This window comes from Trachemys scripta, chromosome 2, assembly GCF_013100865.1.
Source record: "Trachemys scripta elegans isolate TJP31775 chromosome 2, CAS_Tse_1.0, whole genome shotgun sequence".
Classification (NCBI taxonomy): domain Eukaryota; kingdom Metazoa; phylum Chordata; order Testudines; family Emydidae; genus Trachemys; species Trachemys scripta.
This window is the reverse complement of record NC_048299.1, coordinates 204017710-204034203: the sequence shown is the minus strand read 5'-3', so window position 1 is coordinate 204034203 and position 16494 is coordinate 204017710. Positions and strand designations below refer to the sequence as shown.

Genomic DNA, 16494 nt, shown 5'->3' with positions numbered 1-16494 from the left:
TGGTCCAGCCCAGACCCAGCCGTGGCTGGGGCGGCCCAGCCCGAACCTGGGTGGCCCAGCCTGGACCCAGCTGCAGCCAGGGCAGCTTGAACCCAGTCACAGCCAGGGCAGCCCGGCCCGGACCCAGCCATGGCCGGGATGGCCCCGTCCCGACCGAGCCACTGCTGGGGCGGCCCAGCCTGAATGTGGGTGACCCAGACCCAGCCGCGGCCGGGATGGCCTAGCCCCGGCCCTGACCTGTCGCAGCCGGGGCACCCCTCCTTGAACCCAGCCCCGGCCTGGACCTGTTGGTGCCAGGGGTAGGGCGCCTATCCTGTGGCCCCAGCCCCGGAGCTGCCACGGCAGGAAGAGGCACCTCTTTCCCTCTCCCCCTCCCCCCAGCCCAGGTGCTGCTTTGGAGAGAGAGAGCTGGCAGGAGTCCTCTGTCCCCGCTGTAGCCCCAGAGCACCGTCCTGCACCCCAAATCCCTCATCCCTGGCCTCACCCCAGAGCCCACACCCCCAGCCAGAGCTCTCATGCCCCTGCACCCCAACCCTCTGCCCCAGCTCTGAACCCCCTTCCACACTCCAAACCCCTCCGCCCCCTCCACATGAATTTTGTTATGTGCACCGATCTGAAGGTGATGTGTCACACAAAATTCATTCTGCACATGGGTGGGAACAATGAGAGGGAACACTGTATGCCTGCAGGGTGTGGCGCTCTGTGTACTTCTAGTGGCACCTAGACAACCTAGAGATTGATGAGTCTGTTACAGCCTTGGTTAAGATCGTGCAGTAGAGGCTCATGCATTACATTTCAGAGGTTCCAGATTCGATCCCACCTGCCAACAACCAGGGTCTGTCAGTATTACATCTACATAGTAATTAAACGCCTGCAGCTGGCCTGGGGCAGCTGACTCAGGATTGCTGGGTGGGCTCAGGCTGTGGGGCTGTAAAATTGTGGTGTAGATGTTCGGGCTTTGGCTGGAGTCTGGACTCTGGGACTGTCCCCCCTTACGGGGTCCCAGGGCCCTAGCTCCAGCCCAAGCCCAAACATCTATACAGCAATTTTACAGCCCCACAGCCTGAGCTCCACGATCCTGAGTCCGCTGACCCGGACCCACCACCACTATATTGCAGATATTTTATTTCAGTGTAAAAGTACCCTAGCAGTCTAGACCTAGATGGGTGCAAGGTACCTTTTGGCCTTTGCTAAGTTCGGTACCTAGTGGCCAGCTGCTAAGTTTAGCTCTGTGGTTCAGTGGTGTTTACGGTCTGGAGTCTTTGTTTAGGCCCATCTCTAATCTGAAAAGTTTTCTTAACATATGAAAAGCCTGTTGTTATCACTCAGATAATTAAAGAAATGGCTTGATGGGCTTTCGTCACTTCCCCCCCCACGAAAAAATTAGCCTTGGTTCAAGTGTGAGAAATATCCATCCAAGAGTGATATTTAAACAGTGCCTCCTCAACCAGCAACTACAACATTGCTATATTGCCATCTCTGATGTAAGTATTTCATGGTGCTGTGTTGCATTGTATATAAGGCTGGCCCTAGGCTTTGTAGGTCCCTATGTGAAGTAAAACTTACCAGGCCCCATCCTTCTCTTTCCCCGCTCACGACCAGGCCGTCTTTCGGCCTTGCTCTCTTGAATGTACATCTCAACATTTACATTATTTAATAATGTAGCTTTGGGACCAATTTCATTTGTTTCTTCCTTAACGGTATAAGTTCTGCCTGCACAGACATCCTTTCCTTCCTTGTGACGTTGTGACAAGGTCTCCATGGGGGCTGCACTGGCCTTCTTTTGTCATCATTTGGTCTAGACAGAGCTTTAGGAGCAGCCTCTGAAGCATGGTACAGGCTACTTTCTTTGCTGCTTGAACTCCAAAACAAATATCAGAGGGGTAGCTGTGTTAGTCTGTATCCACAAAAACAACGAGGAGTCTGGTGGCACCTTAAAGACTAATAAAGCAAGATGATTGTTTGCCAGTGAGGTTCATATGAAGGGTGACATGCTGCATCACACCAAGTTTTTAGTCTGAGATGCCAGGGGAAGATCAAAATATTCAATCTGTGAAAATTCAGCTTTTAAAGGATTTTGTACATTATTTTCCATGTAACGTGTATAGTGTGTGTGTGTGTGTATAATACATACATATATGTATGTATTATACACACACACACACACACACACAGTAAAACCTACAGACATTGTACATGTGGATCAAGAAAGCATTATTATAAGCAAGGGGACAGAACTGCAACTGGTGTAAAAGGCACAGCTCCATTGACATCAGTAGAGCTATGCCAGTTACGCAGCCCATCTGCCATGGGGCTTCTTAGTGGCAGTGCCATGAACACCATGGCTACTACCTTGATTTGGCCCTTCCTAAAAATCAAAAACCACATCCAAACACTGGTATATTGTAAAGCCCAGAGCCACAAAGCGGTCTCTTGAATTAGTGGAGTAAGATAAAGGACAGCATAAATGTATGTCAGGAGGGAATGATATGTTATAGGTCTGTTAGGTGTAGCCAGATACAGTTTCTCTATTTGTTTGCATCAAATAAGAAAATAAAAATAGTTTTAAAATAGATAATGTATTTAAAATTCTCTACATTAGAAATATAATGGCCCACATGAGGTCCAACCAAGCTCTATTTGGGAAAGGATCCAGTGGCGATGGGGAAGATAAAGGCAAAGGTAGCTTAGCCTTAGAGCCACCTTTTGACCTCTGTCAATCCCGGGGCAGCCAATGGCTGCTCTTACTGAACCGGGCTGGTAACACACACCTGTGAGCTGTTACACAATTGGGAATGGCTGAAGCTCAGCAGCATTTTGGCAGCACTATTATGCTGTGGGGTGGGAGTGAAATTGTTTAGCTACACTGCGCTGGCTCTAGGCTACTGAGGAGTCCTATATACAAGTGAAATCCTCAGATGGCTTTTTTTAGGGCAGCTTCATGTCTTTTTTGCACCATGGACCTGTGCAAAGGGGACACACGTCAGGGGCCAAGCATCTGGCCTAATGTGTAAATATTGTATGTATTTGGATGGTACCACTCTCCTCACCCATTGAGGACACCAATCTTGGAGGAAGAAGCTGCAGCTAACAATTGCCTGTGTACTGTATCCTGCTCTGCCCCTAACTTCATGTGTTTTTTGTCATTTTAGCTTGTTTTAACAGCACCTACCATAATCAGTGCTCTGATCCTTTGGGCACTACTTCGATATAAATAATAGTGTTATCATTTCCTTCTGCTTCTTTTTATTCATATAGGTAAAACCTTAACTTAGCCTTAACTAAGGAAAAGCTACCAAGTCCCCTGTGCTAAACTTGTCTCGTCGGGTTTTGCAATTCTTATATAAGTAGAACCACAAATTGCACAATACATGTTCTATGTGCAGATTTCTCTGTTTTGATGGGACTTCGATCTTTTCCAAACTTTTACAGCTCATGACAGTGGTGCCATATCCTAGTGCTCTCTGCTGGACAAAGTTTAAAAATAATCATGAAACACTTGAGTTATTGAGAGGGGGAAAAACTGTTCATTGGAGATGGACAGTTTTTGCCATCCTACTTGTTAGCTTGAGTTATATATTCTGTGTACAAGAGAGCCTTTGCATTTTATTTTTGGATCACAAAGAAAATTCACTGTGTAAACAGGATGTATAATAGGGTGTGGGCAGCCATTGTAATATCAATGAGAACATTTATACAGAAATTATGCAAGAAGGGGAAAAGTTCTTTTTATTATTATTATTATTATTTATTATTACTGTGTATTGGGCCTTGACTATGAAACCATGATTTCAGGGTGTATCTTTGCTCTTTCTGTGCATCAGAAAAGACAGAAATGTAAAGGCTAGGGATGTACCAATGGGAGAAATGTTCTGCCCATTCTACCAAATGTGCTAAACAGCTGACTGGTATGCACACAGTTGAGAATAAAAAGTATTTAATAATAAAAAGGAAAGTAGGGTTCTATGTATGTAGTGTAAAATGTTCAGCTTGATTATGCATGGGGAATTAGGTTTGATACTTCCATTCCACAACAATGGGAGAAGTCTGCCTAAAACACTCAGCTCCCAAGTGGTGCTTAAATTAAACCATCTGTGCCTAGTTATGGCAGTGGTTGCCAAACTTTTCATGGTCGCGTTCCCCCTTACTCCTGTCCGCCCCCCTCCTCTGCATGGAGCCAGGAGCAGGGCCATAGCAACAGGGGTAAGGGGGCTGAGGGCAGGAGCAGAGCCGCAGCTGGGAATGGAGCTGTGGCCCGGGGCTGAGGCTGGGGGCAGGGCTGGGGCTGGGGCCAGGAGCGGAGCCATAGCTGGGCCGTGGTCGGGGGCCAAGCCTGGGGCCAGGAGTGGAGCTGTAGTCAGAAGCTGGGGCTGCGACAGAGCTGGGGGCAGAACGGGGTTGGGTGGCACTTCCTCCCCATCCCCCCGTGGAGGCTGGCCCAGGCCCTGCCGCGCCCCCCAAACATTCCTCTGTGCCCCCCTAGGGGGACAAGCCCCACAGTTTGGGGACCACTGTTTTTATGGCAATAAGATTTTATTAAGGAATCCAGGTTCACTCCTTCCAGTAACCAGAATCTAGCAGTGAACTGTCAGCGTGCAGTGTCACAAAGTGAAGCCAATATCAGTCTCGTTTTGCTTGAAGGACGGGACAGCTCCTTTGTGGATAGCATCTCAGATGGGTCACAGCGAGATAGTGAGGGTAATGCTGCTCCGGGGAGCTGATCGAGATGCCACACGGAACGTGAGTAATTTTCACTTTTGGAGTGATTCTTAAAGGGAGACTGCCTCCAAGTTAAAAACATTCTGCATTTTCATAGCAACTGTCATCAGAGGATCTCTACACACTATACATCAATTAATTTAGTCTCTGAACACCTCGGTGAGGTAAGCAAAAATAATTATGCCTAATGTACTGTTGGGGAAACTGAGGCAGAGACAAATTGCAGTTAGCTCAAGATCATACACACACATGGAAATAGGACTTACGTCCTCTGGAATCTTCTAGGGCCCCAAAGCCATCTGCATGAAGGCATTACACCTCTGTGCAAGTTTTGGGATCCCTGTATCCCCTCTCATTGTCAGGCAGTGCAGCTCCAGTAGAGCCAGGATGCCATGAGCTGCCCTTTTCCTCGGTCTCTGGGCCCATCCTTTTGTAGGGGGGTTCTTTAGTGTAGGGGTTAGGGAAAGAAAAGTTCATATAAATTCCCTGTGGTGTTTGAGATGAGTGAGACTGAAGATGATGCACGTTGTCCCCAGCTTTACCCCTCCTGCATTCTTCTTCCCTGCTCCCCATTCAAAGATCCCTGGACCTGCAGATGGCACACCATGGATTCCAGAGACAGATGGAATGATGCTGTGGAGGTGGATATGCAAAGATCATGTATGGAGGGGACTATCCCTACATGGAGTCGGAGGGGACAACCCTCCCTTCAGTCAGAGAGCATGTAAAGCTGTCATAATAACTGAACCCTTTTCTTTCTCTCTCCATTAAAGGATGGTACCACCGCTTTACTTAAAGCTGCTAACAAAGGGTATCATGACGTTATAGAGGAATTACTCAAATTCTCTCCTGCACTTGGCCTGTTGAAGGTATGTACTGAAGTATGTTGATAATGGCATATAGTGTTTGAGAGACAAAAGGCCTGCTTCTCTACTGCCTTCATTTACACCAGTGCAGAGCGAGTGTCCTGATTTGGTGCTGATTCACAACCATTTTATAGGTACACCTCTACCCCCATATAACATGACCCGATATAACACGAATTTGGATATATTCCAAAGTAAAGCAGCGCTCCTGGGGGGGTGGGGCTGCGCACTCCAATGGATCAAAGCAAGTTCGATATAACGCAGTTTCACCTATAACGCGGTAAGATTTTTTTGGCTCCTGAGGACAGCGTTCTATCGGGGTAGAGGTGTATTTATGACTATGCAAAGGGAAGGCAGTGAAGATCCAGGCCCAGAGAGTGCAAGAAAGACATGAAATCTATATTCTTTCAATTTCAATACTCTTTAAATATGATTAAAACTCTTCTTAAAAATCCTACATACTAAGCTTTGGGGGGAGGATGCATACTGTGCTGTAGATAGAATTCAGCTTTTTTTTTCTGCTATTTTTGTCTGAAATAAATAGATTGATGTTTATGATGCAATTTAAATGCCAAATCCTGGCCTCTGATGCACTAATGTTACCGAGGGCAGAATTTGGCACAGCAAGTTGGACAGCAAACTAGAATTCTAAAAGTGCTATTCCAGACAAAGCAATTCTGTATTTGATTTAGTTCTCTTTGAATGAATGTAGTGGCTTTGAAAATTACATTGGCTATTTGGGGGCAGATTTTTAAAAGCTGATTTCATGTGCCCATAGATTGCAGGTGCAAACATTACTGGCACGGTTTTGCAGCTATTTTGGGGTGTAACTAATGTCACTTGGAGGTGTTAGTACCCAAATCAACCTTTTGTTGTTTATTTAACATACTTCTAGTTTATTGAAAAATAGAATTATAAAAAGAACACTGTTATTTGGTAATGTCAGCCTGACTGTCATTTACACTCGCACACCTTGAATTACATTTATACCCACTTTAAACCCCTTTACATTGCCAGGAAGGAGACTCCTTGTTAAAGCCCTGTGTCTTTAAGTACGATCAGATCACTCTGATGGCCTAATCTCTCTAGTGTTGTTTCCCTTTTCCTTATACGCAGGTCTGTTCTTTGCTGCTGTTTCTGTTTGTTTTCCCCTATGCACCTGGTATAAATTTTTAGATGTATGTTTATATTTTCTAGAATGGGACTTCTGCTCTCCATGCGGCCGTGCTGGGTGGCAACATTAAAGCAGTAGCACTACTTTTGGAAGCAGGAGCAGATCCTTCTCTTAGGAACAAGGTACATTTTGGTGTTTTATCCAGAGCTTGTAAAACGTACCTGTGAAAACATTAAACATTGTTTCTTCCATGTTACTACTAAACTCATTTTGAACAGCAGCAGTCCTCATTTTTGCATGTTGTCTTCGCAACGTGCCTCAACCCTCATCCAAAGAAATTATTCTCCATGCCCATTCAATCTTTAGTTTCTCTATAACACTGATTACAAGAATGCCAATTAGTGCCACTAAGGATAGTGGTATTTGTGATGTGGACATTAACCAAAGAAGAACTGGATGGGGACTATGCACTCATTCAATATAGATAGACCAAAAATTAAATTGTCACAACTTTCCATCATACCAACTTAAACCAGTCAGCTAGAAGTGAAAAGCTCCATATACCATTACTGCTCCCCTGAGCTATCCAATCTCACTAAATCATAAACTCTGTGTTGGTATGCAGACTATATATTTGAGAGAAACTGTGACCAGCTAATGTTCTTGGACAGTCATAAATTATGGATACCTATGTACCTGGGTTGAGCCACAGGAGTTTGGATCTGGATTCAAACTTTCCCAAAGCCTGCATGTGTTTGGATCTGAAATTTTGGATTAGAAACAGCAGGTTAAAATCATATCTTGTTATTTTCAAACTTTATATAGCAGGGTCCTTGAGAAGATTCAGCTTCCTGGGTCTCGCTTTATTCATTATATTGGGGAGACAGAACAAATCACTCAGATCCCATAATTGATTACGTGAATTCAGCACTTTCCATGTTTGCCAATTGCCTGCAAACAAGTTTTTACTTGATTCCATTAAGTATTTTACATTATATATTGCATAATTTATGCAAATGTTTCTTCCTCTGTAGTTTGTTCATGAGGTATTTGTTGCAAGTAGTTGCTCTCAGGTTGGGTTGGTTAGTTGTGATTGGACACGGGTCACATGGTATTGTTTTCTGTTCTCTGAATGAGTGAACATTTCAGAATCAGGTTTCTGGTACAAATATTCTTGTTTATGAATTCATCAACATTTATTTTCTGAGTATTCTCTAACAGTTGCTTAAAATATGCTGTTTCCACGAACACTCCTCCCAGTAAGCTCATTTGCTGAAATACAGAATAAAAAGGCTGCAAACAGAGGTGGAACAAACTCTGATTTTAAATCAAGAGAATAGTCATATAAAATATTCAAGTAGTCAGACAGGTTTAATATTGGGAAAGATAATGATTTTGTAAAGCATTTTAAGATTTACTATATAAGAACTAGGAATTATAATTATCTTGAATAAGGGAAATAAAATTTACATATACTATTTCTCACTTTCCACTAGATGGAAGCAGAGTCAATCTCTTTAAAACAATAGTTTATATTTTATTTATTTAGTAGTCCATACTTTGTTTTGATATTATCCAAACAGATGTGCCAGATTTTGCAACTACTAACACAGTTATTTGCAGAGGATAGAGGGTGATAGAGTCCTTTCCTTGAGCTTTATTCTATAGTTCTTTCCCCTCCTCCCCCCCCGTTGGAAAATATTTGGAAAATAACATGCTATTTGGTGTAGTTGGGTGGATTTCCAAAACAAGAACATGACTCTGAAGAACTATCTCCATTATATCTAAATGTTAATTTCTACAGGTCTTATTCCCATCATTTTTGTTTTCAGTGGATATAAAGTAGGAGACAAAAATCTTTGATACCCTGGTCACTAAGAACCTAATACAAAGCCCATTTGCTGCTGGGTTTTTGTTTGTTTTTTGTTTTGTTTTTCCCCCATGCACACAGTACAAATGTTAGATGCCCATTTACTTCTGTGGGCTTTGGATAATGTCCTAAAGATCTGCCGTTGATCCCATTGAATTCAATGGCAATATTCTCCTTTGCTTCTATGGGACCATCATAGGAACCCCCAAATCCTGCCCTCCTCCGCAGAGCCTGTCAGCTGTTCAAATTTCAGATAAGCCTTATTTTGAGGACTTGAGTGGAGCTTACACGTTGTATAGGCCTTGTGTTGACCCCTTTGTACAGGAAAAAAATTCACTTTTAAGGCCTCTTGACACTGTCTAAAATTTGAAATGGTTTTAAAAACTGGTCCACTAAATGATAAAGGAACCATAGAGTAGACCAGGCTTGGGTAACCTGAACAGCTTGTGATGAAGTGGCTTCAAAACTAGCATATGGCAGGATTATAGGAAGTGAACACAAGGAAGAAAGAAAAAGTGATTACTCTTTCAGGACTAGATTTTTAATTAGCCCTAGTAAGGCCACACAGGTAAAGAAGGGGGAACAGGGCAAGTAAGGTGAGTGCCACATTAGGGGTACCCAGAGCACAGCACATGGGGGTGGGGCTTGAACAGGAGCTACATGGCCAATACCCTCCCCCTCCCATGAGCAAATGGGTAGAACCACAGCTCTGCTGCATGCTAGCCAATGGAGCTGTCCAGCCCTGTGGGAGGGAGGGAAATAAGTTGCATCAAAAAAAAGAGGGTGAAGTAATTTATTCCTCCTCAAAGCGTACAGGGAAGGAAGGAACTGTGACTGAGTCACAGTCACTGTTGCGTAGGGTTGAGCCTAAAGGTTTATCTTAGCCCGTAGTAGCTAGAGTGCAGCCTATATTTAAACACAAATGATTATTTATTGTGCCCAATGTTTTCTCTAGGCCTTTAATGCTTTTAAGGTCCATGCTTCCAAGGTTTTAATGCTTCTATGTTTTGGAAATTCTGCCCCGCATTTTCTAATCATGCTGTTTCTTGTTTCAGGCAAATGAACTGCCAGCAGAACTAACACAAAATGAACGCATCCTCCGGCTCCTCCGAGCAAAAGAAAAGCACAGGAAAAGCTAACCCAACTACTGTGTTGGATGTGGTTTGACAGAGAGGAGTCGTGTCCACGTTGGCACTAAAGCAAATCTGGTTTTTAAAATGGCTTATTGAATCTGTTTGCAGAATTGATTTAGCATGTCCAAGATACCATTCTGTGAACAAGGTCAGCCTTCAACACAGAGCAGGGGGTGCACTAAAGCTTCAGTTTTGCACCATTAAACCTAACAGGAGTTTTGCCATGGGCTTCAGTGAGAGCAAGATAGGGCCCTAAAGGCCTGTTTGCACCACAGCCCTGTCTATACTTGAAAATTCCAGCATTCCCATAAATCCTAAAATGTGTGTACTACACCTTATAGCCACAAACAAATGCTCCAACCATTTCGCAGGCATTCCCACTATTGTTATGACTGCACCAGCTGATATCAAGTCTTAATGCCTCTTTGTGCACCTGTTCAGTTTGAACCATTCAGCTTGTGTAGGTGGGAAGCACAGATGTTCCAGCTGCACTGGTTCAATTAATCTCCTCAGCACAGTCTCATAAGGCTTCAACGCACCCTTCAGGCTTTGGCAGTTTGGAGACCAGGCTATGTCCACCTTCCTCCCTGCTGCCATTCCATGCAGGCCTGAGAGAAAGCTGAGGGGTGCTCATCTGGTCTCAGCTGTGCCCAATAACTCCTTCCCTGTTTGCAGCCACGTGTAGGGCAGGAATATAGGACACAAACCAGCCTATTTAAATCAAAACTTTAATTAGAACAAGGAATTTTTTATTGGCTAGTAGGAAAATAACCCACAACACAATGGGGAAAAGTTAGGGAGCGCAAACATCACTGCATCTACACACCCACACTAGAAACCTCAGTTACATATGTAATGGACTACCTTACTCTGGAGTTGGCATGGATCTGAGGTAACTGTTTCATCTGTATCTCATATTTGCTTGAGACCTGAAAAGGGACTTAAGTGAAAACATATCCCAGGCTACCCCACCCCCATCCCAAGTAAATCCTAGTTCTCTTGCTTACGAGCGGGGGGGGGGGGGGGGTAAGTAAATTCTGGTTCTCCCCACTATCCTTGAGGATCAGAACATCTGCTAGAGGGGTGACTACCCGAGGTGGGGGAGAAGGATTGGAGAAATTGGCAGTGTCCCAATGGGTACCTCAGAGGGGTGTCCTCCCTCCAGCCCCTGGCCTTGATAGCTCTGTTTGGATTGTAGAGGGAGACACAAGAGAAAAGATAGCTGTTAATTAAGCAACAACTCATTAAAACGATCCCAAACTTTACAATTTACCCCAAAAGTTATCAAGCAAACTCATCTCCTCCTCAGAGTAAACTCTGATCTGTGTAGTACCACAATCCATCCAACAGTGGGTATGGGGGCAGCTGGTGGCCTTCTGCAATGTAGTTCCCTTTCGCTCCTAACATATGCTCAAATCCATGGACGGAACAGAACCATTGGAAATAGTCACTGAGCAAACCCAAAATAGCATGCTGTTAACATATATTTAGCTGTGAAGTCTACTCATATGGGTGTTATAAATGTACAGTATACATTGTACACACAAACACGTATATGACACGGTTTAGTGTTCACCAGCTACTATACAATGCAGCTGCTCCAGGGACCTGTGCCTGGAATTATGGAAGAGGGGCCACTATGAGCAGGTACATCAGCAGTTGGTAGGCCATGTGTAATGTGGGCACATTATACTCCTGAGGGCATTCGGCGCCAAAAAAATTAATTCCGTGCCCAAAAAAATAAAAAAATCTGTGCACAATATTTTAAAATTCTGCAAAAATTCTGTAAATTGTATTTGTCAAATAAATGTGGAGGTTCCAGCATGGCATGGGGGAGCACAGGCCACTGGTTGCATAGGGGAGATCACTCTGCAGCTTCTCCTGGGCACGGATTCACTGGTGAGGCTGCACCCAACCCTGACATAGTGCAAGGACTGAGCCTGCCCCAGAAACACCCCAGGGCGGTGTGGGCAGGCAGGTTCAGCCTGGCAGGATCCAAGTATGGAGGGGCTTAGTGTGGGGGGATCCAGGTGTGGGTTGAGAGAGTTCTGTGTGGGTGCAGGCAGCTCAGTGGGGAATTCAGGTGTGGGGGGGCTTGTTGGGTTCTGGATGCAACGGTAATGGGATGCTGCAGGAGGATCCAGGTGAAGGTGGTTGGGGCTCAGTGGGGGGGAAGGAGTCTGGGCATTGGAAGGGATAGAGCTCGGCAAGGGGAACTGGGTGTGGGGGGATAGAGCTCGGCAGGAGGATCTGGGTGTGGGGGGTACAGATGCTGGGGGAGTAGGGCTCAGTGGGGTGGCGATCCAGGTGCAGCTGGTTGGGGCTAGCTGGGGTGGGGATCTGGGTGACTTATCGGGGTGGTCCAGGTGCAGGGGGAGTAGGGCTCCTCAAGGGGGTTCCGGATGTGGGGAGTGTGAGGCTCCATGGGAGGGTCTGGGTCTGAGGGGGTCTGGATGCATGGTGGTTGGGTGGATGGGGGAGCAGCTCTCTGTACAGTGATTCCTTCCCCTGCAGCTGAGGAGCAATCGGTGCAGGAAGTGGGGGGAGATTGCAGAGCTTCCTGCAGCTGAGGGAGAAATCTCAGGGTGGGTCTGACCCAGCCTCAAGTGCTGTGCAAGGGAAGAGGAAGTCCCGTCCTCCCTAGCCCAGCCAGGACTAGCAGCTGAGCCTGGTGCAGGGTATGAGCCTCCAGCCAGGTCTTCCCCAGTTCTGCTCCCTGCCCCACAGAGATTTAGCTCTCTGCCGGTTGCCGTGGGCACCCAAAACATATTGCTGGGGAAGGTTGTGTGACTGCTCTTGTGGCTTCCCTTTGCTTCCCCATCAGAAAGTCATTTTTCTGCAAGGAAGCAAAGAAATCTGTGGGGACATAAATTCTGCACATCCGCAGTGGTGCAGAATTCCCCCAGGAGTAATATTACACCAGTTTATACAGTACAGGCCCATTACTGTGGACATAATAAATGGCTGCATTAATAAATAATGGTAGAACAGTCCACTGCAACCTTTAATCTTGCTGTGCTTCAGACCTCTAGTGTCGCAGGGACCCGATACAGCATGGTTAAGGTTCTGTAATGTGGATAGGACCTTGACATGTTTTAACTGTGGCCCTGTACCATGTTACATCAATATACAGTAGTTATTGCAGTCAGTATAGACACACCCTAAATCCTGTTAGTCAAAACTACGTTACAGATTTCCCTTGGTGAGGTTCAGACATGGTGCTAACTCAGTATGTGGACACAAACCATTCTGCCCACCTCCAAATCAAGTTGGCAAGTTGCTTCAAAGTGTTAGTGTGGACAGGGCTTTTGTTCCCAAAGAAACGTGGACTGCTTCCCTGTTAAAATTAGACTGCAAGTCTGACATTTAGTTGAATCATTGCACTCTTCCTTTATTGAATAAAAAAGTCACTTTACTATTGCTTGCGGGAGTATAGTTCACTTTCGTGCAAACTTGTTTCCTCCAACATATGGATCATAGCCATAAAACCAGGAACCTGGTACTCAGTGCAAGTTATTGTTTTCTTGAGGGCAAGGGAGGTGGGGGAGAATCCAGGTCCTGCTTAATAGAAGAAGTGACTGCACCTTTGCTTGCAAGCTACTATTGTTATATATGGTATTAGAATGGAAAGCTGAATGCTTTCCTGTTAGAGTATGAGATGTTACCAGAACAATCTGCTTGGTTGGGTAATTAAAACTGTGCTTTCCTTGAATTAAAGCAATACTTTTGCCTAACTGAATCTTGTAGACAAGCTAGTATGGGATTAAAGAATTATGCAAAGATACTTAAAGCATTGCTGTCTCCATGACACTCAGGATCTGACCCTGCAAGAGGCTGGGAAGTACTAAGCACCCTCAAATCCCATTGACTTCAGTAGGAACTTGAGTTGTGCGGCACCTTATGGGACTGGACTCGAACTTTGGGTTCATTAATAACCCAGTGTGGGTCTCTGGGGCAGTTTTCTAAAGTTGTTGTTTTGGAGGAAGTTAAGGGATTCTAGGCAGCCTTGCCCCCTCAGGAGTAAATCCCCCCCTACCCCCCCAGATCACTTCAGAGAAGGGTCTCCCTAGAGCTTCTTCAGAGCAGTTGGTGGAAGTGACTAGAGACAACCAAAATCATGCAAAGAGAAGCCAGTTGTGTGGCAGGCAGACAATCATTTAAAGCCCTCAATAGCCAGCCTCAGTGGGTGAGTCAAGGACAAACACACCTTAGTCATGCAGTACTGCACAAGCCACACTCCTAAAGGGAGGAATATTTGGCTTCTCTGACTCCAGAAGAGAGAGGAACTGGCCACTGACAGCCCTCTTTTCTCACACCAGGTCGAAGTAGAGAGATAGAGTAGCCAGCAGTGGCCCTGTCTGCAGCTGGAATAAAGGAACTGAGAGATCAAAGCTCAGGTGGCCAGTTAGTGCAGGTTTCTCAGTGAGTACTTATCTCCAGTCCTGCCCACGATGGGCAGAAATCAAGGAAGGGGCTGTTCCAGGCCTCTCCATGGGTGTCTGCTCCCTGCATTACTACAGGACTTTTCAGGTTCTTGAGTGTGTTCCCCCTTTCTTGCACATCTGGCTAACTGTTGGGGCAGGGAGACTCTAATGACACAGCTGTTGAAGAATGTCCAGGATTCTTGCTGCTATGAGGAAGCCCTAAGGGCCTCTTTTAGAGATGTCAACAGCAGAGAGTGCACTTTATCCCTGAGTGGAGAGGGCACTACCAGTCTCCTTGATCCCTCCTTTTAAAATAGAGCCATACTGGGCTTTGTAAAAAAGGGAGGATCAGGGCGAAAGTGACTTCAGCAAGCCTGGGACTGAAAAACAGGAAAGATCCCAGCCCTTTCCTTTGAGTATTTATTTGAGCTCCATGCCTCTGAAGGAGGCTGTTTCAGGCTCAGATGCCCATGAGGAAAACAATCAAAGATGCACAATGTAAGTGCAGATAGGTTTGGAAATTGCAGCAACATACCTCCCCATGCGATGAAACATCCCTCCTTGCAGTGAAAGTATTATAATACTTCTGTACACTTAGATAGCCCCTTTCGTCTTCAGAGTGTAACACACACATATACTAATAGGATTTTTGATTATTCCAAAGAGGAGACCTGCTTTCTCTTTGTTGCTGGAGTGAGTCAGCAGTTATATTAATCACAATCATAGAATCATAGGACTGGAAGGGACAACCTTTTATGTACTTGAAAACTGTTACGATGTCCCCTCTCAGTCTTCTCTTCTTCAGACTAAACAAATCCATTTTTTTCAATCTTTCCTCATAGGTCATGCTTTCTAGACCTTTAATAATTTTTGTTGCTCTTCTCTGGACTTTCTCCAATCTGTCCACCTGTTTCCTGAATGTGGTGCCCAGAACTGGACATAATACTCCAGTTGAGACCTAATCAGTGCGGAGTAGAGCGGAAGAATTACTTCTTGTGTCTTGCTTACAACACTCCTGCCAATACATCCCAGAATGACGTTTGCTTTTTTTGCAACAGCGTTATACTGTTGACTCATATTTAGCTTGTGGTCCATTATGATCCCCAGATCCCTTTTCGCAGTACTCCTTCCTAGGCAGTCATTTCCTATTTTGTATATGTGCAACTGATTGTTCCTTCCGAAGTGGAATACTTTACAATTGTCCTTATTGAATTTCATCCTATTTACTTTGTATTGCTATTGTACATTTTGTCCAAGGATTGTAAAGCACTTTACAAACATTATTAGCTTCATAAGCTTCAGAATGTACTTGTGAAGTAGGCAGGGAGATATATACAGAGGTGAAAGTAAGCCGGTACGCCCTCGTACGACATACCGGCAAGAGCCGGTGCGCCGTACCCAAGGCGGATCGGCTTCCCCTGGCGGCAATTTAAAGGGCCTGGGGCTCCCAGCAGTGGCTGGAGGCCCAGGCCCTTTAAACTGCCACCAGAGCCCTGCTGCTGGAGCCCTGGAGAAGCGGCAGCGGGGCTCGGGCAGCGATTTAAAGGGCCTGGCGGCACTTGCCGCACTACCGCCCCGGGCCCTTTAAATCGTCCCCGGAGCCCTGGGATAGCGGTGGTGGGGGTCCGGCGGCTATTTAAAGGGCCCAGGGCTGTGGCAGCCGCTACCGCCCCGGCCCTTAAAATAGCCGCCGGAGCCCCAATGCCGCCTCCCCAGGGCTCCGGCAGCAGGGCTCCAGGGATGATTTAAAGGGGCCGGGGCTCCAGCTGCTGCCATCGCAGTGGAGCCCCGGGCCCCTTAAATCACCATTGAAGGGGGCCCAGGCCTCTGCCAGAGCTTTAAACGGCCCGGGCTCCACTGGAGTAGCTGCAACCGGGAGCCCCTGGCCCTTTAAATCACCACTAGAGCCCCGTAACTGCTACCCCAGGCTCCAGCAACGGGACTCGGGTGGCGATTTAAAGGACCCCGGAGGTTAGTGGCAGTGGGAGCCCCAGCCCTTTAAATCACCACCCAAGCCACGCTGCCGGAGCCCCGGGGTACCAGCGGCAGCCGGGGGCTCGGGCGGTGATTAAAGGGCCCGGGGCTCCAGCTGTCGCTACCACCCTGGGCCCTTTAAATCGTCCCCAGAGCCCTGCTGCCGGAGCCCTGGGGAGGCGGCGGTGGGGCTCCAGCGGCTATTTTAAGGGCTGGAGATTTAAAGGCCCCGCCTCTTCTGGTAGAGGCCCCGCCCCCTCCTAAGGACTCCGGAGTATAGATAAGTCCTTTAAGTTACTTTCACCCCTGGACATATATGAATCACTTCATCCACCACTGAATTGCATTCACTTCTGGGAGGGTGGAGGTGGGAAGAGAGCAGCAGCTGTGTAAC

General features: G+C 46.2%; 1 protein-coding gene across 3 annotated transcripts in view; it reads left to right on the top strand.

Moving 5' to 3' along the window:
• Window positions 1-10989, top strand: part of ANKRD29 (ankyrin repeat domain 29) — a 44454-nt gene extending 33465 nt beyond the window's left edge. For all 3 annotated transcript variants that reach the window (XM_034762776.1, XM_034762775.1, XM_034762777.1), the window contains 4 exons: window positions 4642-4740; window positions 5493-5588; window positions 6783-6881; window positions 9625-10989. In XM_034762776.1, the coding sequence (XP_034618667.1) occupies window positions 4642-4740; window positions 5493-5588; window positions 6783-6881; window positions 9625-9708 (378 nt within the window). In that variant the 3' untranslated portion in view covers window positions 9709-10989. The remainder of the gene's footprint in view (window positions 1-4641; window positions 4741-5492; window positions 5589-6782; window positions 6882-9624) is intronic.
• Window positions 10990-16494: the final 5505 nt, after the last annotated feature.